Source organism: Mercenaria mercenaria, chromosome 4, assembly GCF_021730395.1.
Source record: "Mercenaria mercenaria strain notata chromosome 4, MADL_Memer_1, whole genome shotgun sequence".
NCBI lineage: Eukaryota > Metazoa > Mollusca > Bivalvia > Venerida > Veneridae > Mercenaria > Mercenaria mercenaria.
In genome coordinates, this window is record NC_069364.1 from 88591132 (window position 1) to 88613814 (window position 22683).

Here is a 22683-nt window from a genome sequence, read left to right on the forward strand (position 1 = left end):
CGCATGCTTCATTCTTGTTTCCGGTTCCGGCTTTTCGATAGGCGTGTCATTAATGTAGTGGGCGTTTCCAACATGAATATTCAACAATCCTTACGACTAACTAAAACCCATTGTATATCAAGAGGCAGCAAACTGTCAAAAATCGCTGTGACCCTTTGTAACAAAATTGACTATATATCATTATACTGTAAGTTTCTTATTTATTTCAAGGTATCCTAGTGTCACGTGTACCGAGAGTAACTAATTATTAAACTGTATATATATAATTTTTCTCAAGCTATCTGCTTTTGATTGAAAACGTGTATAAAGAATTTTCCTTAAGCTGCCTTGCTTCTGATTAGTTTGACCAATGATTTGTAAATGATTGTTTGAAACATAAATCAACTAAAATCAAGCAGATAATCAACTCAATCCGTGGTCCTTATTGATCACTTACTGGTATCAAACAGCCTATATTTCTGACCTTTAACCAGCTGTTTTCAAACCGTACGTTTCAACAACTTGTCTCAACTACTCGACCTAGAATGAGTATATGGATTGGAAACCCCACAAGTATGAGCATACGCTGCAAGGATGAGGGGCTGACCTTTCCACAACCCACCTAGGTCCAAACCTTAAAACTAATTCAACCCAAATGTCTCAAACACCTAATAACTTTCGCTTAAACCTGTTTTAACCCTTGTCTCAAACTATGTTTTACACCTTGTCTCAGACCTACCAAGGTTCAGCACTATAACCTTAAACCATCAGCTTATACTGCGACCCGGACCAATAAAATATAATATAGCTATCAAGAGGACCCAGCAAGGATGAGCCGAAGCTGCAAATATGAGGGTACCTCACCTAAATTATTTATTATCAAAGTCCCAGTTATAATTATGGCTTATTTATTATAAATTATTTCTCCAGTTTCTCTTCGATGTGCACTCTTTGAGCTCCCTGGACGATCTGTCCAAACTGGATGCGCAGTGTATATTTATATGCCCATATGACACTTGCATACGGACGTACCTCCGACTTTTACATAGACCACTGTATACTAATACAATTTACCGAAATGCACTTAAAGCGCGAAAGGACCAATTTCGCGACACTAGTTCTCTCTATCTGTTCTGGGACTTTATCTCACTCTGTCACTCGATCTGGTCAGATCTTAGCCAAAATAATTTGACGTTCAGATTGTTTTATATTTGTGACGGGGCAAAGTATGGATATGAAAAAAATATCTCAATATTTCCTAGGATCGCGTCAAATTTGTTGGACTAGTCAGATCGTTCAGTGTCTGTATTAGTAGAGGATGAATTTCACGCCATGCGTGGCTGCGTTTGCTGTATGTAAAGCGCCTTTGAACGTTTAAACTTATCATGAAAAGGGCACTATATAAATCTAGTATAATAATAATAAAATAAAAAGGTATCCTCATTATTAATTAATTAAACGCAAGCTCTTTTGTTGCATGCATTGTTGAGTTTTTAAGAGAGTGAGGACCCAAGACGACAGGGTTTGTAACTTGTGCTTAACAAGTTGTTAACGAACACTAGGTATCTAAGAAACGGTTTTTTAACTAAAAATAAAAATAGTGATTAAACCACATGTTGTACATAATCAAAGAGCTATAAATGTATTTTATACTTCTTTGACATAATAAAGTAAGTGCTAGACTGAAGGATTTTATAGATTTGAGAATTTACAATCTGACTAAAGTACATCTCCTATTACGCTACGCATAGGATCTGACAACGAGCTATTCATGGCCTCGTTCTGACAACCCTTCCGCTAGCCAATCAAAAGCTACCTTACAATATCCTGCAAGCTTTAAAAGCCGTGGGTTTTGGTATCAACAATTTTTATGTTGAAGATGTCAGATAGCCGGTTAGCTCAGTCGGTAGGGCACTTGCTTTGTAAATGAGAGGTCCCGGGTTCGAGCCCTGGATTAACTGCAAATTTTTCTTACTCTTTGACATTCGAACAAGTTGTCTGGTTGGTTCAAACAAAAATAGATTTGCGAAAATAAAAATAACAATATTGGAAATCCAAAATATACAGAAGACGAATGTGAATGGGTCGTTCTCAGATCTTCGTTTAGAAGATCAAGTACTTTAGTCAGATTGGAGAATTTACATCTGTCTTGAACAAAAATTGATTCAGAACATTGAAAATTGTGAAAGAAGAGGAATTTGAGTAATAAATATTTTTTGATATACATGCCAGTAAAATTAATGTAGACCATTTTAGACCGGATTCTATGCATGGATCAGATTTTAAGTTTAAATGTGGAGATTGTGCTATTGAATATGCATGCAAATATGTATACCTTGGTTTTACCTTAACCGAACACCTGGATTATAACTTTACAGCTTGGTAGCTCAATGTGCCGGTCGTGCCTTTGGGTTTCTTATTGCCAAGTACAAAACGTAGTTTGTATAAATGTATTTTGAGGGCTATGAATGAGCACTTGTTACACTCCTGTATTGTATAGTACATGTAAAAGGTATGTGTGGAATATTTATTGCAGGTTTCCATTTTCGTCGCTTTCGGTGGTCTATCTTATGATGTCTACACAAAGTTGTACTATTCTTGTGTTGTACCAGTCATAACATATGCATCTTCTGTGTGGGGTGTTCTTGTTTTTGTTTCTCGTTCTTTCTTTCTGATTTATTATTTGATCACATGTTTATACTGTACTATAAATACATGTTTTGAAAAAAAACACGTCTGGCATCCCCAGACATTGTCAATCAACTGAGCGTTTTGTGTCGAGTTCAGTAGAAAGACATTTGATGTGACACAAATTAACAAAGTAGGAACTTGAAACGTACCATATATAGGCAAATATAAAATCATAATTTATATTGCATATAAATTTGTTTATGTTTGACTGTGAGGTGAGCTTATAGACAGTGTACATGTATAAATGGTCGCTGTATATACTGCCTGTCCGACCAGTTAATTAGATCCAGATGTAGGTAACAATTTCTTAATCCCTGTGTACTATCATTAACGACAGTACGCTAGTTGCGCGCACTTTGCACAGCCAATAAAATAGCTCGATTAAGAACTATACTAGTTGCACAGGCCGGAGTTCAATTCAGGAAGCGCTGGCGGAAACAAAGAAATGGAATACTGCCCCACCTCCCACCTGGCGAGCTCGACATATTGCCCAAGGTCACCTAGTTTGAGTGTAAACACAATTTCGAAGATACTGCCTTTGGTTGCAGAAGGATAATTGGCTGATATTTTCACCCGTCATGAATAAATGAAGTATAAATCTGAAGTACTGAAGATATGGAATCTTAACATCACCGTGCATCAATCATAATTTTACTTGGTCCAATTTTATAATCATTTATTCTACTTAGCATTATACTTCATGGACACCTTCCTTATTTCTCTGTCTAAGACATTCTAAGAAACAAAGAACATCCGTATTGTTGATTATTTACGAGTATACCGACCGCTTATCTCTCTATATAATTTCTATGTGAAAGTTCCCGGTCAGGTTTAACAATCGTTTCAATGCACATGATAAAAGAAAATATACTAAAATTATACATTTTTGAAAAGCTTAAATCGCAAGCTTTCTAATGGTGTATGTCGTTAGAAAATCGAAAGGAATTCTAGCGTAAAGTAACGTTTATATCTTTCAAACTGTTCACTGTTAAATAAGGGGCATACTCTATAACTGAGTGCAATTTAATATCTTCAGAAGCCATGTGTAAATGAATCAACGAATCAAAAGGAACAAATAAAAGAACAAGAAATATCTTTAAAAAAAGATGGTCGGCGTGATGTTACTGAAGCACAAGTTATATATGGACAGAAACCTGTATTTTAAATTTTTTTGGCAATGTTGAAAGGGGCCTCTGTGAAGTTTGGTATCAATGAAGACAGTAGTTCTGAAGAAGACTGTGTTTAGAAATTGTGGAGGGACACACGGCGGACACCAAACAATCACAAAAGCTCACTTTGAGCCTTTGGTGCTTAAAAGATGGTAACAGTAAGCAAACTATATTGAAATACGTTCTATACTTTATTTCTGGAATTGTTGGAAGCAACATGAACCCTTACCCTACTTCAGCTTACTATCAAAGTCTATCATTCAGAATGTGCAGTACTGTTTTCACCGGAAAGATTAATTTAAAATTTAGAGTCTAAGATTTGACAGTATCGGACATGTTGTTGCAGGTTAGTAATGATTTGCACTGGTTAGAAATTGTTGAAAGGAAACTTAACAAAACAGAAATAACTTAACAAGAAAACATAACAAAACAGAAATATGTCTGGATGAGCAGATGAATATTTGGTTACGCACACCTGTTCAAGTGGTACGCATACAACCCGATGGTGCTGTACTTATAGAGGTTATAGATGACGAACGCGTTGTCATTTCACTCAGTGTCACACATGACTCAGAGTGAAGCATTTTCAGCCTTTCCTCCAATCAGCGCCACTCTTACTAAATCTCTCATTATGACTGAAAATACCGAGAATACCATACCAAGCAATCCGATTGGTACATTATTCAGGCGGCATAAGGTCATACGAGGTTATAAAATCGTGCTTAATACGGCACGCCGAAAAACACCTAACAGCACCAAGCAGTGTACTTAAAGAACACAACGCATACGGCGTCGCAGCAGCAAGCGAATTCGCTGCGATAGCCATGCTTTTTGTCCTTCGTTCTTGATTATTTTACACGCACCAGTATTTATTCATAAGACAACATCAGCTCTCAAAATTTCAGATAAACATTCCAGCAATAATAAGTGAAATTCACGTTTTACTATTTATCAAGTTGTTGTTGTACAATTTTGGGTGGATAGGGATTTATTATAGACAGACGCTATGTAGATGATTACTCGTCCAAAACGGAATAGTTCGATGTATGTTCTTCTTGAAAATGTGACAAGTTCTTCTTTTACGTATGTCTAAGCCATAATATACGATCGCAAAATTTTAATCTGCTAGATGTAGGGTATGCCTCTTTAATTTGAATAAAAATGACATGGATCTAATACTTCTATTATTTATATTCTCTTTGTGAATATTTGTGTTTTAATGAAACAGACCCTGTATTTCTCATTGGTATCATTATAGTAAATTTTAGTTAAGCCAAGGAAGGTTTGTCTTGCCTAGCTCGTCAGTGTGTTTCAAGACATTTGATGGTTTTAGTCAGAGCAGAATTTCTAGTATATAATGTAACATTGATGCTAATGGTTTGAATGATATACTGTTTCATGGAAGTGAATTGAACTATTACAGCGGAGTGGTTTATTGCACATCAAATGTGGGTTTCAACCTTTCTGTGCTTTCAGCGTTTTGATTAACCGCTGGAATAGATGTTTAAAATACACTGATGATAGAGTAAATAGGAAAATATTTAACTTGTCAGTCCATATAGGCAGTACTAAATGTAAAAACTGGCCATTTATTGTAAAAGACAAAGTACGTCCTATGAATTTAGATATGTATATTGTTCTACCTTAAAAAAACAAACAAAAAACAACACGATGTACCACACTGATTAATAGTCATATTGCTCAGTGGCAAATTGGTCAAAATAAAGCTACAGGTGTTAATTAATGGCACTGGCCATAAGAGCTTAGAACTTATAGGTTATTGTTCCTTCTCATGAGAAGGAACACTTATGGTGAACATGTCACACTTGACTGAGCAGGTAATGGATATAAGGGTATCATCAAAGGTATCAGAATTCCAGTAGGCGCCGCAATTTTGTACTCATGCATATTCATTAAAAATAGCCTCTTTGCCAGTGTTTTTACGCATCTTTAAGTCAATCTTTAGTGAAATACAACTGCGTAATAAACAGACCTACAAAAACAATAATTTAGTTTAAACTATCTAACTCACTAAATCTTACATGTCATATTGTAGAATCGAGATTAACTAAATGAATATTCATCATCTAAAAATAGACTCCCGCCCAAAAATATCGTCTACTATTATTCTTCTCGGTTGCATTCTTTGCTGCTTCCAGAGGTTCTTTTTACGATTTTATTTCATACCAACTTTATTATTTTAACATTTAAGTATAACCATCAAGACATACTGCAGTAATAAAGTTATTCGAGTTTTTTTACTTGTCTGTGAATGCACGATACGTACCGTCGCCGGATTACGACATTTCAATTACTTCCCTTGTTTGTTATCTAGAACTGTATAATGCATTTCTTCACTTTACTGAGCTATAAATATTTCGAACTTTGTAATTTCATACCTTTTGATTAATTGTTTTGTAATTTTCAAGTGGTGAAATTTTTGTACGCACTTTTTCAAATCGATCAGTTTGTTGGTGCCGACTTCTATAAAAGCCCTTTTTCTCCTGGTTTAGTCGTTCTGGAGCTGTAAGTATCCATTCATGCAATGCAATTACTGGCATATGGCAGAACTTTTCATCCATTGTATTGCTATTTAAAATTAGGCAAACATACGAACAAATTCTGATCTGTGCCACTAGGTCAGGTGTCGACATTGGTGCCCGAAATTTTGACAGAGTGATGGTATTTAAATATATATTGTCCGCTGATAATATTTAGGTATGATCGCTCATCTAAAGGTGTTTGTTTATTATTTTAAGTTAAATAAATGTTTGTGTGAAATAACTTTAAGTATTCTTATAATAAATAGATAAGAATGCACGTGAACTAGCAAAAAACATAGTTCATAATTATTTTATTGAAGATCCCTTAAAATGAATATTTAATATGCGCTAGAAGGAACCTTTTGGTAAGCTAAATCTTGTTTAAGAATAGTTATGAAACTGAGCTTTATTGTAAACTACAATGTCCTAGGTCAGCAATATCTAAATTCAGATGCGGGGTCGCACCCCTAAGAATTAAAACTGGAAGATATGTTAATTTACCTGTATCTGAAAAAAATGTATCTTAAAACTGAAAAATAACACTTTGCATAGTAAGAATATTATTCTGTAAGTAGTTATTATTTTTATAAATCGTCACCTCAGTGCAAGAAGTGGATAACTGCATTGACTTAAAGAAGCACTTATTCACTTTTTGCACTAAGTGACGAAATGGTAATAATTATTAATTGAAACGGTACATATTTTAAAAAGAGCAGTGAAACATAATTTATATGTTGCTATAAATATTCAATTTAATGTTTAACTGGTTGTAGTTATAAATTTTATTTATCTTTAGTCAGGCATTGCCATTAATTAACACCCGTAGCTTTAAAGGAGTGGAGTAATTGCCCCCCCCCCCCCCAACTCCTCCGCGCCCATCCCAAGTCGGGATTGTACGGCGGTGCGGTACAGGAAATACGCCCGGAATATGACAGCTGCATATTAATGAGGTAATTAATTAATGAGGAAACGCCCACAAACTGTCACAAGCCATCGGCGTATTTCGGAACAATCTGCACGTTTTCAATTTTAATTATTGGTAAGATTTAAGTTCATAGATAAGTGTAGTACAACTGTACACATGTATATTTGATAATGGACAATACAAGCTGTAGAAACTAAGACTAAGTGAGACTGATTTCTAAGCAACCGGCTTTGTATACCCCACCCACTTCTCTCGCCCTTCAAAAAGAATAGACATTGTATTCGGATATGAACTTATTTTGGATGCTCTGAGTTAACGCACTTCAAGAGTAGAATGTTTTTGGACTTTTATATGTATATGAATGACAAATCAGTTGTGTTTAAAACTGAAGTAAAATTTACTGATAATGTTTTATATGGTGTTATACATGTCCTAGACTTTAACAGGTAGCATTTTTTCAGGTTTCTTGTTTTTTGTGCAAAGTGACAACAGCTAATTGCATTTTTTTCTGCTGAATGTATGTATTTGTTTTATATTTATATGAATTATTCATCCAGTATGATTTCCCTTGTTTCTTTATAGATATTACAAAGCCAATCAATTAATAAAATAATTAAACCCCATTCAAATATATCGATACTCGATAAATGATATTTTTACTTTGGAAAACAATGTACAGTTTGGTCGCCAAAAACGGATCACTTTCGAGTTTTTTAGCGATAATTCATTTCATCTCACAAAAGCTGTTTATCAACTGATCTTCAGATGTGCATTATTATCCCCTTAATATCACAAAATAAAAAAGATTTTAAAAGATTTCATTACAGTGTAGAAGTGTTGATTTGTAAGTGATCTGTGTTTTCTTCAATAGCGAATCACATTCACCGATACCGGATCACGTGCCAGTGTAGAGTGGGGATCATCTTAAAACCATAAAAATAACAGAAATCAACTGTTATTTCATTTTTTAATAAACAATCTAGACAATAGACATATGAAGAATCATACTTAAAAAGTTTCATGTTTCGCTGTTTTTAATAACAAGAAAATGGAAATAACCTTTAAGAAACCATTTTTAGTCTAACCAATACTGTAATCTTTTCCATTTTTTCCAGTTCCATTACACCACCTGCTTTGATGATTTTAAGCAACTGACTGAGTTTGGCAAGTTAATAATCAATATATCTACTTTTTTGAATATGTAGTTACATGCCAACACATTGGTGACCAAACTGTATAACTTCCAATCTGCACACTTTTATGTGTTAAAAATCATACAGTATTCAAAATCTCCTTTATGCAACAAAATGAGCTAGGTTTGAAATGCTAATGCGCATATTTTTTTGTGGACACATTTTTTTAAAATCTTGAATTCAGTGTTTTACAAGAGTTATCGTTCCTGTGGTTATTGCTACTGATTGAGATATGGCTTAATTATTTGCACTCTTGTGCTTTATAACCCTAGGGAATAGCTAAAAAAACTTCAGCCTCAGAGATGTTTATATGCTGTTACGGATCTCTGGACATCGTGACCATCAGAAAATAAAAACAGCGTCAGTTAAGTTATGGTAGCCTGAACTACCCGGGGAATCAACTCTACAGAATGAATCACATTGTCACCTTAACAAATTGACCCTATTAAGAAAGTTTGTTACATACACGCATTCATTCCGTAGAGTTAATACTGTGATGCATTACGAAAATTTTATCATCTTAAGTCACTTTTATATACTCCAGATTTAGCACCCAGGGTGTAAACCAGGTGTATTTAAAGCCAATGATGGTGGACATTGCAACATTTTTTCAGGTTCATTCCTATAGCCCCATGTGGTTCTGGGACAATCTGTGTATGAAAAGAATTGGAACCACTGCCTTACCCTTGCATGATAGTAAGAGGCGACTAATAGGGTCTTCACACTTGGTTTTGCTGTAACTCTGTGATTCCAGCAGGTATGCAAATTTTGATTCCATACCTCATGTTTTTATTTCGATGTAAATGAGATAAGAAACCAAAATTTGTAGTCCTGTTTGGCACCATATAACCTATACTGTGTTGGTGCACCGTAAAACCCAAATAAAGAAATAAATAAGTTCTATAGATGAGAAGTCACTGCATCTTAAGTCACTTTTATATACTCTTTATTTAGCCTCCAGGGTGTAAACTAGGAGTAGGCAATGATGGTAAACTTTACATCATTCTTTAGGTCCATTCTTATTGACGAGCAGTCATGGTATCAACTCTACGGAATAAATTACATTGTCACCCTAACTAGTTGACGTTCATATCCGTAGAGTTGATACCATGACGCCTAAATCAATTTTGAAATTTTTATCTTTTCCCATTGTCTAAAATTAATATACTCCAGGTTTGAACCCCAGGGGCTAAACCAGGAGTATATAAAAGTGATTTTAAGATACCATGACTTCTCTTATAAGAATGAACCTAAGAATATATATACTCTTAAGAAGATAAAAAATTTGAAATAATTTAGGCGTCCCAGTATATGTATCAACTCACGGAATGAATGCAAGTGTGTAACTAAGTTTCGTAAGAATTAAGGTGACAATGCAATTCATTCCATAGAAATAGTCCCCAAGGGGTCTAATTCAGTAGATTGCCTAATTATTTTATGATCTGATATTTTATTGTTGCCATCCCTCTACAGCTTCAGTGAAAAGTTACCACTGTCCCTAAACGTCTTATTATTTCAACAAGACTAGGGGTATCAATCCATACCACTGTAATCTCATTCTAGATAATCCTTACCTGTTCAACTGATCTGGCTGGCTTATTTTATGATCTGATATTTCAAAGTTGCCATCCCCCAAAAGTCAAAGTTACCAGACTGTCCCAGGGTATAACACAGGCTTGTATAAGGCCACTTCCCAGTCCAAAAATATACTATTTTTTCCCAACTGTGGCAGAGATATTTCCCAAATGCAAGGTAAGATTTCCCAAAATCATGCCAACAGATGGTTAAGATTTTGTTTACATTTTTAAATTAGTATTTCCAGAAGAAGCATTTGTCTGGTATTGATTTTTTGTTGCACATTAGCCTAACAGCACACAGAACCACGTGTGACACATTACCAGTCTAATCCATTATGTTCCATGGCCTGGATTTTAGTCCGTGTTTCAGGGGAGATAAATTTAATTTGGCTTTCGGTGTTTACTTCTGGTTGATTATTTTTCCCAAAATGGACAATTATTGCGCATAAATTTCCCAATTTGAAAGGCCAAGGCCTCTTCCCAATTTCCTGATGAAAAGCCATGGGTCCTTAGAAATCCTATTAGAACATTCCAGAGGTAGAAATCTGTAACTCTAAACATGTCTGTGAGGGATTTTTGATCTTACACATCTTTAATATTTTATAAGATTTAATCAATATTCAGCTAAAACTTTGAATCTAAATGGTTCACAGAATCTGATACCAACGTTCAAATTCAAGAGGTATGTATCACATTGCCTGAAAATTGTACAAAAGGTATAATTTCATGATATTTTCTTTATTTCTAGGAATGGCAGTGCTTGGAGCACAACTTGTATTCAGTCTGATTGTGTTCAGCTTCCTGCAGAAGCTCTCCAGCTTTTATTCATTTGGGAGATGGCTACTTGCAGGTAAGCATGATTGTAAAAACTCTACTTATGAGAAGTCTATATTATTGTTTCGTTTCACAAAGTTGTAACACAAACAAATGGGTAATAAAAAAATCATTCAAAGATCTATAATATAAAAACACATTTGAAACTGATATATGAACATGGAGCAAATGTTCTGTGAACAAAATGAGGTCTCTGTTTCTGTCGGTGATAAAGACATTTTCCTGCAACTTAATTAAATAGCATTTCGGCGTTTAAGTCCATTAAACTGATAAATGATATCAGGAGAAAACAGCAAGTTACAATTCTGTTGTTCATTACTTCTTTATTCAATTAACATGTCCATACATATTTTTCATGAAAAGATTTCATTGTTATTTAAGGTTTAGATTAACCCGAATTTAAGTTTAATAATTTGTGTTTAAGTTGTTTCGAAAACATGTGTATCAGCAGTTTGCACATTGTTTTTTTAGGCAGGCTGGTTCGCTATCTACATCCATCAGATGAAGAATTAAAGAAAGCAGCAGGGATACAGTCCAATGGTAATTTAAAAGGAAAAGGCAAGCGTCATGATACACGGAAAGGTGCAAATAATAAAGAAGTTAAAGAGGAAACTTTCACAATTCCTCGTAGCACACCGATTTCATTGGACACAACAAAAGTGGAAGCGATCGATCTCATACATTTACATTATTATGAAGAATATTTGTGGATAGTTGACTTCGCATTAAGTGCTGTGATAGTTTACACACTGACGGAGATTTATTACATGTTTGGACACGCAAACGAGATGAACATCAGTATTATTTGGTGCTTGTTGGCAATAGGTTTTTGTACAAGAATTTTGATTAGTCAGACTGTGGCGTATTTCAAGGCTGAAGATGGTGGAGAACGCATTCTTATCGTCACTTTTGGGTTCTTCTGTTTAGTTTTAGCAATGGGGGTTCTAGTTGTAGACGAAAATGTGTTAGAATTTGGACTCGGAGCTGGATACAAGAATTTTTCCGATGGTGCGACGTTATTGTTGCAGAAGGAAGGAGTTGAATCTGCAGGCCCTGTACATTTTTTGACATTTAAAATAATTTTGGCATTTGTTTGCGCAATAATTGGTGCATTAATGACATTCCCTGGTCTTAGGATGTCGAAACTGCATCTCGATTCTCTAAAATACAGCAAAGAGAACCCCGCAAAACAAATACTTCTCCATTTGAATTTCATACTGCCTTACGTTATCTTGTTTCTATGGATTAAGCCAATTGGTCGAGATATTTTATGCGGATTGAACTGGCGTATTACAACAAAAGTGTTCAGTGAGTCAGTTTTTGATAATTTTAGAATCGTCACTTTTGCTGTCATGTGTATTTTACGACTTATGCTCCTCCCAACTCATGTACAGTCTCATCTGAACTCCGCCTATGAGAAGGTCGAAAGTATACGCAAGGAAAGCGGGCGCATCAGTAACATTGAAATAAAAAAGATGGTGGCAAGAGTATTTTACTTTGTTAGTGTCGTAGTCATACAGTATGTTGTTCCAGTCATCATACTGCTGTTCATGGCATTTTTGTATAAAACACTCGGAGATTATTCCTGGTCAGGAACATTTGGCGAGACTGCAGAAAACTACATTAACTCATTTAGAAAGGAACCAACAGTGAGCAATATAACTTCATCAACAAATAAAACAAGAACCATGTTGGATGAAGCAGAAAATCTCTCAGTAGCATTCTCAGACTTGCGGGCAGTTTTTACGCCTTTGTTTTATCGAGGAATTTTATCATTCCTTACATGGTGGATCTGTGCATCTTGGACTCTTGCAATGACTTTTGGCTTGTATTACCATACACGGGCAGAGGCATGATTAATGATAAGGAGATCTGTTGCTGGAAAATATCATAGTCTGTCCATAAAGGTGCTCATTATTTGCAAGGAAAGAAGTCTTTTATTTATGCCCCTTAAAGGTGGTATATAGTAATTGCTTTGTTTGTAAGTTCCTATGTTTGTCCATTAAACCTTTCAAAGGGATTCAAATGAAACAAATTCTCAAATTGTTGTCTTTTAAATACTATTGGATTTTTAGCCTGGTTACAAGTAGAAAAGTGCTTGATGGTTAGTAACTTTGAATGAACTTCACCATTATAGGTTCAGAACCCCAGAAGGGATTTACAGTTGTTCTGTATGAGGAAATCATCCAGCTGGTTTATGAATGGTCTTTGTTTCTACTCAGGTACTGCAGTTTTAAAGCTGGAAAGTCACTTCACGATCTAAATGATGTTGGTATTATTTGAAATTGAGTAAAAGAAACTACCGGTAGTGTTTTGAAGCATTGTTTCGGTTTGGTTCAAAGGAATTATTGCTTTTTTGCATGTTGATGCTGCGTTCCCTTTTGTTTTACTTTTTGTATTGTTTTACTTAAAATTGGTTGATGTATATATGTAATATTTATATGTTGCATACCATGTGTTTCAAGGTCATTAGATTAAAGATAGTTACGCCATGCCTTAAGTTGCTTAATGTATTTGAAAATGTGACCAGTTACTACACAGAGTCTGTGTAAACATAAACATAACAGAACTGTGCATTAGATTTAAAGTACGACACACTTATAAAAATAAAAGAAACCACACTATACATGTTTGTTATGCCATTTTTAACAGATGATGGGAGCCTCTGTGGCCAAGTGGTTAAGGTTGCTGACCTCGGGTCATATCCCCCTCTCAGATTTGCTTTAGAGCCTCACTCCAGGCGTTTAATTCTTCATACGAGGAAGCCACCCAGCTGGCTTACGGAAGGTCTGTGGTTCTACCCAGGTGCCCGCTCAGCACCTGGGGTCTTCCTCCACCATCAAAGCTGTAAAGGGGCCATATGACCAATAATTGTGTGGATACGACTTTAAACAAAAAAAAATAAATGGCTGTTACTGGATGTGATAGCAGCTCTACATACACTATTTATTTATTTATTTAACAGTTCATATTTTCAAATAGTGATTTCTAGAATTAGATAAACATCAAATTGTGAAATAGTTTAGTGAAATATGAAACATCTTTAAGTCTTGCATATAGAATAGTTTAAGTCCAGCTGTTTTGTTGGGGACCTATGTTGTAGCTGTTACAGTTGATTTGATATCTCGTGCCTCTCGCCTGTATAACTGGTTTGAGTTTCATTAAGGTTGTTGTATAAGGAAGCAATCCAGCTGACTCATTGAAAGCAGTAGTTCTACCTAAATACCTATCTATGCCTGAAGTGTTGTTTGGGATCTCTGTCACTATTTAAGCTGGGAAGTTGCCATATGACCTTAACCTTATGTGACTAGAGGTAGTGGACCCATAATTGCAATCAGCAATTTCTGTAAGATTACATGTTCTGTAAATGCAGTTTCAACATTCCGCGTTTTTTTATGGGAAGCCATATCTTGTGGAGCTATATTTCATCCAAAGAATTACGAAATAGCAAACAAAAAAAATGCGTAATGAAACGGAAGTTGTTGGTTGTCATTACTGGTCCACTACCAAACGTGCGTCTCATTTATGGTTCATTAGGCCTATGTATACATGTCTTATTATGGGTCAATTGAATTAACCTGTTAAAACCAAAACAAAAGTAAGATATGATGTCAGTATCACATATAGTCACAAATCTTTTGCAAATGTTTGATCTGTCATAATTTTATGTTATTATCATACTGTTTTAGAGCTTTAGTGTTTGCAGTTTTAGTATTTTATTATTGCATGTGAAAAGTTGTATGCTTAAGTTAGAATAGTTTTTACATTTGCCATATTTTTGTCAAACGGCAGCTCTTTTATTTGTGAAATATGCATGTTCGTTATTTGATTATATTTTTATGATTGAATGAATGAGGAGTTAAAGTGAAATTGAAGAATTGGGGAAGCAAGTTTGTAATCTGTAGGATATACATGGAAGTGAAATTGCCATATTCTACTGTTTTCTTTTACAGTTTTGGGAAAATTGTGTGAATATTTTTCTTAGAAATTAAATGTTTAAATACCTTTTAAAGATTAACTTCATGTTTTTTTTCATGTGAGACAAAAAACAAACTTACTGACATTCTTCCTGATTTTTGTGGCAACACCCTAGAAACTGCACATTTTGGCTCACCCCTTGCTTCCCACATACACACATATTACAAGACCATATTTTTTTTTTAGCTCACCTGAGCACAAAGTGCTCAAGGTGAGCTTTTGTGATCGCCCTGTGTCCGTCGTCGTCCGTCCATCGTCAACAATTTGACTGTTAACACTCTAGAGGGCACAATTTTGACCCAATCTTTATGAAACTTGGTCAGAATGTTACCCTTAATAAAATCTTGGACGGGTTCGATATTAGGTCATCTGGGGTCAAAAACTAGGTCACCAGGTCAAATCAAAAGAAAAGCTTGTTAACACTCTAGAGGTCACAATTTTGGCCCAATCTTAATGAAACTTGGCCAGAATGTTGCCCTTAATAAAATCTTGGATGAGTTCGATATTGGGTCATCTGGGTTCAAAAACTAGGTCACCAGGTCAAATCAAAGGAAAAGCTTGTTAACACTCTAGAGGTCACAATTTTGGCCCAATCTTAATGGAACTTGGTCAGAATGTTACCCTCAATAAAATCTTATACAATTTTGATATTGGGTCATCTGGGGTTAAAAACTAGGTCACCAGCTCAAATCAAAGGAAAAGCTTGTTAACACTCTAGAAGTCACAATTTTGGCCCAATCTTAGTGAAACTTGGTCAGAATGTTACCCTCAATAAAATCTTGGATGAATTTGATATTGGGCCATCTGGGGTCAAAAACTAGGTCACCAGGTCAGATCAAAGGAAACGCTTGTTAACACTGTAGAGGCCATATTTATGATTGTATCTTCATGAAAGTTGGTCAGAATGTTAATCATGATGACCTCAAAGTCCAGTTTGAATCTGGGTCATGTAGGGTCAAAAACTAGGTCACCAGGTCAATTCAAAGGAAAAGCTAGTTAACACTCTAGAGGCCACATTTATGATCATATCTTAATGAAACTTGGTCAGAATGTTAATCTTGATGATCTGTAGAGGCCATATTTATGATTGTATCTTCATGAAACTTGGTCAGAATGTTAATCATGATGACCTCAAAGTCCAGTTTGAATCTGGGTCAGGTGGAATCAAAAACTAGGTCACCAGGTCAAATCAAAGGTAAAGCTTGTTAACACTCTAGAGGCCACATTTATGACTATCTTCATGAAACTTAGTCAGAATGTTAATCTTGATCTTTAGGTCAAGTTCGAATCTGGGTCATGTAGGGTCAAAAAGTAGGTCACTGGGTCAAATCAAAGAAAGAGTTAGTTAACACTTTAGAGGCCACATTTATGACCATATCTTAATGAAACTATCTTGATGATCTTTAGGTCAATAGGTCAGGTGAGCGATACAGGGCCTTCATGGCCCTCTTGTTTTTACTTCTCATATACCCTGGGTCAGTTAAGCCTTTTATAATATATCACAGTATATTAATTTTATTGGGGTGTTGTTGCAGATGTCAGTCAAAGAATGCAGAGTTATTGTTATCAAAGCTAGTCAGATAACTTTATTGACATATTTGGGGGGGGGGGGGGGGTTATCAAAAAACATTCAAAGTGATCATGTTATGAAGTTAAATGTTTTTTGAAGGAAATTCATGCAAGTTTGGTCAACGTTCATGTCATCAAAATGATGTCCAGGTCCTATGTTCACAAAACATTTTTAGTTCTCAGTTCGAGATTGAAATTTTGATTGCAAATTTTACTAGAACTTCAAGATTAAATTCCAAATATGAGACTGACCACCAGTACTGAATAGTCACTCTGAATTAGTTAACTTGACTTTTAATATGCAATTAAGATACAAATGACGATGAAATTTCTTTATCAAAATCAACTGAGACTGAAAATGTTTTTTGAACATAGGGTCTGAACTAATGTTCCAGTCTCACTAGTCAAATGGTCCAAGTTTACTTGTTACATTTAACGGTTAAGTTACCTACAATCCTTCGTTGGAGTATATCCTTCCAACAACCTAACTCTGCCACTTTGACAGACTCTGTATTACCCTGAATAAATGCTGCAGGACAATGCATTTTGCAAAGGGTATACATTTGAGCCGTGCCATGGGAAAACCAACATAGTGGGTGTGCGACCAGCATGGATCCAGACCAGCCTGCGCATCCGCGCAGTCTGGTCAGGATCCATGCTGTTCGCTAACAGTTTCTCCAATTCCAATAGGCTTTAAAAGCGAACAGCATGGAGCCTGACCAGACTGCGCGGATGCGCAGGCTGGTCTGGATCCATGTTGGTCGCACACCCACTATGTTGGTTTTCCCATGGCACGGCTCATTTAATGACCCAGTTTCAAACAGTTTTCATTTCATTTCTAATGTGAGTATAGCTATAAATCAGACTTTCCATGAATTAATTTTGACTGTTGTTGCCAAAAGAATGCCAAAATTTACCTGTATGTAAAAATGGGAGGGGAGCATTTATGTGATGGAACATGGCATATTAAAAGGGGACACAAACTCATCTGTTTTATATTCTAGTTGATATTGCTGTATGATTTTGCTGGTGAATGTTTTTTATATACGGTTAGTTTGTATCTGGATTGTTTTATATTGTTTATAGAAATAAAGAAAATTGGATAATACTGATCTGTTTTGTTTCAATGAAGTGAATACTATCCTGCATAGGTGGAAAAACAAATGTTACTGAGTTAAAAACGGTAGCTATTTCAATGACATTTTATTAAAAATACATTTCCTATTTTTCAAAATATTACTTCATTTCTTAAGGCAATATCTTTCTAAAAATGATAAAAAAATAGTTGAATTTATTGCAAAAAAGATTCTGCTCCATAAAATTGTTTTTCCTTCTTTTTCTCTCTTGAAGCAAGAAAAAATTGAACAAAAGGGAGACCATTACTTCCAACAAAGGGATAAGTTTAAGAATGCGTAAATAGCAATGTTTTAGTTACTTCCCCTTTAGTGCTGATAGTAACAGAAAATGAATAATTGCTTCTTCCAAAGAATTTAATATCTTCTGGTGCGCATGCACAGTGAGCACTCTTCGATTGGAAGTTTTAGGGGCAAATCGCTTGTAAATGCGAGTTGATAATGATTTTATTTATGCAAAAATAGGATACTTGCAAGGTAATCCATCATCTGTAGAAATTTCTTTTTGTTTGCTGCTGTATTTATGAAAATTGAAAATCATTTCCAACTTCCTATGTTACGAGATAAAAGCAAAGTTTGTTTTTTAAAGAAAATGTCTTTTCTGCCAAAAAAAATCTGGAGTGAATTCATGAGTTTTCAAGCGAGCGGCATTTTCTACTTTCAATCGGCGGCCGCCATATTTGTTTACATTAAAGGTCAAGGTCATTGAAATGCCTAATAACGGTACCCAGTGTCTATTTTGTCTGTCATTTTCAAGGCGCTTCTGCTGCCGTGTGGTTGAGGTCGTCCGTCAAACCTATCTGTTAAGACCACCATTGGATAATAAAAAAATAGTTTTTGTTTTGACAGGTGGTCTCTCAACACAAGTAGAGAAGGTTCTCTGTTGTTCAAATTGGCCGAAAAACTGAGTCTCTATATGAAGTACTAGTATATTGTAAAAAAATTCGTTCCATCAAGAACTGTTGTATTATCAAACTGCATCATTGTATTATCATTACTGAAGATTGGACATAGACAAAAATATCCTATTTTTAGCTCAACTGAACTTTATTTAAAGTGAGCTAGTAGTATAGGTGGAAGGTCTGTCATCCTGCGTCAACATATTTGGCTTGACTATTTAAAGACTTGGTGGAACTATTAGACTCTCCCGTGCATCGGCAATTTGGTTAAGTTTTTTGTATGTAAGCTGGTATCTCTGTAACCACATGTGGGAATGGATTGAAACTTCACACACTTACTCACTGTTTCATTCTATTTTGCTTTTTAACAAAGTTATGCCCCTTTCTCGACATAGCCATTTTTGGTTAAATTTTCATTTGTAAGTTGGTATCTCAGTACCCACTAATGGGAATGGATTGAAACTTCACACACTTGTTCACTATCATGATCTGACATGCATTGCACAGGTTCCACAACTCAACTTTGCATTTTTACAAAATTATGCCTTTTTTAGCTCATCTGATTTTTTGAAAAAAAATGATGAGTTATTGTCATCACTTGAGCGGTTGTCGGCGTCGTCGTCAGCGTTGCCTGGTTAAGTTTTATGTTTAGGTCAGCTTTTCTCCTAAACTATCAAAGCTATTGCTTTGAAACTTGGAATACTTGTTCACCATCATAAGCTGACCCTGTATAGCAAGAAACATAACTCCATCTTGCTTTTTGCAAGATTTATGGCCCCTTTTGTACTTAGAAAATATCAGATTTCTTGGTTAAGTTTTATGTTTAGGTCAACTTTTCTCCTAAACTATCAAAGCTATTGCTTTGAAACTTGGAATACTTGTTCACCATCATAAGCAGACCCTGTACATCAAGAAACATAACTCCATCTTGCTTTTTGCAAGATTTATTGCCCCTTTTGGACTTAGAAAATCAGTTTTCTTGGTTAAGTTTTATGTTTAGGTCAGCTTTTATCCTAAACTATCAAAGCTATTGCTTTGAAACTTGCAACACTTGTTCACCATCATAAGTTGACCCTGTACAGCAAGAAACATAACTCCGTCCTGCTTTTTGCAAGATTTATGGCCCCTTTTGGACTTAGAAAATATCAGATTTCTTGGTTAAGTTTTATGTTTAGGTCAACTTTTTCTCTTAAACTATCAAAGCTATTGCTTTGAAACTTGCAACACTTGTTCACCATCATAAGCTGACCCTGTACAGCAAGCAGCATAACTCCATCCTGCTTTTTGCAATAATTATTGCCCCTTTTGGACTTAGAAAATCATTTTCTTGGTTGAGTATTATGTTTAAGTCAACTTTTCTCATAAACTATCAAAGCTATTGCTTTAAAACTTGCAACAGTTTTTCACCATCATAAGTGGACACTGTACATCAAGAAACATAACTCTATCCTGCTTTTTGCAAGAATGATGGCCCTTTTTAGACTTAGAAAATCATGGGTAGGACAATATTTCTATTACACAAAAAAAATCAGATGAGCGTCAGCACCCGCAAGGTGGTGCTCTTGTTTAACTTTCCGCTCGGCAGTTTTTAGTTAAGTTTCTGTCTGTAAACTGGTATCTCATTATTATCTTATAATGGAAATGGATTGGAACTTCAGACTCTTATTCACTGTGATGATCTGATATGCACTGCACAGGTTCTATAACTCTGTTTTGTATTTTTACAAAAATGTTCTCCTTTTAAGCTCATCTGATTTTTTGAAAAAAAATGATGAGTTATTGTCATCACTTGAGCGGTTGTCGGCGTCGGCGTCGGCGTCGGCGTTGCCTGGTTAAGTTTTATGTTTAGGTCAGCTTTTCTCCTAAACTATCAAAGCTATTGCTTTGAAACTTGGAATACTTGTTCACCATCATAAGCTGACCCTGTATAGCAAGAAACATAACTCCATCTTGCTTTTTGCAAGATTTATGGCCCCTTTTGTACTTAGAAAATATCAGATTTCTTGGGTAAGTTTTATGTTTAGGTCAACTTTTCTCCTAAACTATCAAAGCTATTGCTTTGAAACTTGGAATACTTGTTTACCATCATAAGCAGACCATGTACATCAAGAAACATAACTCCATCTTGCTTTTTGCAAGAATTATTGCCCCTTTTGGACTTAGAAAATCAGTTTTCTTGGTTAAGTTTTATGTTTAGGTCAGCTTTTATCCTAAACTATCAAAGCTTTTGCTTTAAAACTTGCAACACTTGTTCACCATCATAAGCTGACCCTGTACATCAAGAAACATAACTCCATCCTGCTTTTTGCAAGATTTATGGCCCCTTTTGGACTTAGAAAATATCAGATTTCTTGGTTAAGTTTTATGTTTAGGTGAACTTTTTCTCTTAAACTATCAAAGCTATTGCTTTGAAACTTGCAACACTTGTTCACCATCATAAGCTGACCCTGTACAGCAAGCAACATAACTCCATCCTGCTTTTTGCAATAATTATTGCCCCTTTTGGACTTAGAAAATCATTTTCTTGGTTGAGTATTATGTTTAAGTATACTTTTCTCATAAACTATCAAAGCTATTGCTTTAAAACTTGCAACAGTTTTTCACCATCATAAGTGGACACTGTACATCAAGAATCATAACTCTATCCTGCTTTTTGCAAGAATGATTGGCCTTTTTAGACTTAGAAAATCATGGGTAGGACAATATTTCTATTATACAAAAAAAATCAGATGAGCGTCAGCACCCGCAAGGCGGTGCGCTTGTTCCACTTATATTCATTCAATTGACAAGGCTGTGGAATAGTTGAGCATTGCTGTCTTCAGGCAGCTCTTGTTACTTAAACATCTTCTCAAAAACTATTGGTCAGAATTACACTAAACTTTGGTAAGGAGCATCCTGCCATAGACCTCTATCAAGTTTGTTCATGAACTGCATGATGAACATATTATAAGGTCCTGTCATTATTTTGTTCAAATGGGGATGATTGGCCACTAGAGCTAAAAATAGAAATATGCTTAAATAACTTTTTCCCCATGAACTGATAGAGGATCTTCATCAAACTTCTTCTGTAGCATCATTATAAGGTCCTCTCCGAATATTGTTCAAAAGGAGGCACTTTGCCCCTTTTAGGGGCAGCTAGAACTAAACATTGAAATGCCTTCAGTTGACTTCTTTCATGTCAGCAGCTTGACGGATCATCGTCTTATAGCATCATTATAAGGTCCTCTACCAACTTTGTTATATCTTGGGGCCCTTGGCCCCTTTTTGGGGCTACTAGAGCTAAAAAAAGAAAAAAGTTTAATGACTTCTCACGAACCGCTGGATTGATCTTCATAAGGTCTCCTGGCAATTTTGTTCAAATGTGGATGCTTGGCCATTATAACTAAATATACCTTTAAATGACTTCTTCGAATGAACTGCTTGATGGACCTTCATCAAACTTGGTTTGTAGCATCACTAAAGGGTCTTCTCGTAAATTTGTTCAAGTGGGTATGTTTGGCCCTTTTAGGGGCCGCTGCAATTAACAAGAGCTGTCTGTAAGACAACGCGCTCCACTATTTGGCGATTTGACAGTAAAATGAATTTAAGTCTCAATAAGAGACCTCTACTTTAAAAGGAAGATACCACACAATGCAGATGATGATGATAAAGATACATTTTAAGTTTCAAACCATTAATATCTTATACTTATACTTATGTAGCATCATTATAAGGTCCTCTCCCAAGTTTGTTCAAATGGCTCTGCTTTGACTCTTAAGGGACACAAGAGCTAAAAATAGTAAAAACTTCTTATCTTGAAGTTTGTTGTAATGGCCATACATTTTTGGGTAGTTACAGCAAAATGTAGAAAAAAAAAACATTTAAATACCTTCTTAAAGGATGTTCACTAAATATGGTCAGAAGCAACTTCAAGCAAGATCAGATGGTCAAGGTCCACTTCAGATGAGTGACTTGAGGCCCATTTGGGCATCTTGTTTATTAAACAAATCTGAAATTTCCAATAGGAACACAGCTGCTGGCCACATTAAAAATTAGCAAATATATTTCCTCCACACAAAACATCTGCCTGCAATCTGCCCCCAATTGCTTTTCATAGACTAACACACACTTTTGCAGTTGGGCAAAGTGTTTGAGAAAAGTACTGACAACTGATTCCAGATGGAAAAGTAATTATTTTGCTGTATTTCATGAAA

General features: G+C 35.4%; 1 protein-coding gene across 1 annotated transcript; it reads left to right on the forward strand.

Annotated features, from left to right (window-relative positions):
* The first annotated feature begins 7304 nt into the window (after positions 1 to 7304).
* Positions 7305 to 17566, forward strand: LOC123552386 (transmembrane protein 161B-like). The gene is made up of 3 exons (XM_045342016.2): positions 7305 to 7421; positions 10826 to 10927; positions 11383 to 17566. Exons 2-3 carry the CDS (start codon positions 10828 to 10830, stop codon positions 12765 to 12767), a joined length of 1485 nt encoding a protein of 494 aa, XP_045197951.2. The 5' UTR covers positions 7305 to 7421; positions 10826 to 10827; the 3' UTR covers positions 12768 to 17566.
* The last annotated feature ends 5117 nt before the right edge of the window (positions 17567 to 22683 follow it).

What these genes read in the sequence shown, in the direction of transcription:
- LOC123552386 (XM_045342016.2), top strand. Translation starts at nt 10,828, where the DNA reads ATGGCAGTGCTTGGAGCACAACTTGTATTCAGTCTGATTGTGTTCAGC. An exon ending in TGGGAGATGGCTACTTGCAG is followed by an intron (nt 10,928 to 11,382) that starts GTAAGCATGATT and finishes TTGTTTTTTTAG; the next exon opens with GCAGGCTGGTTCGCTATCTA.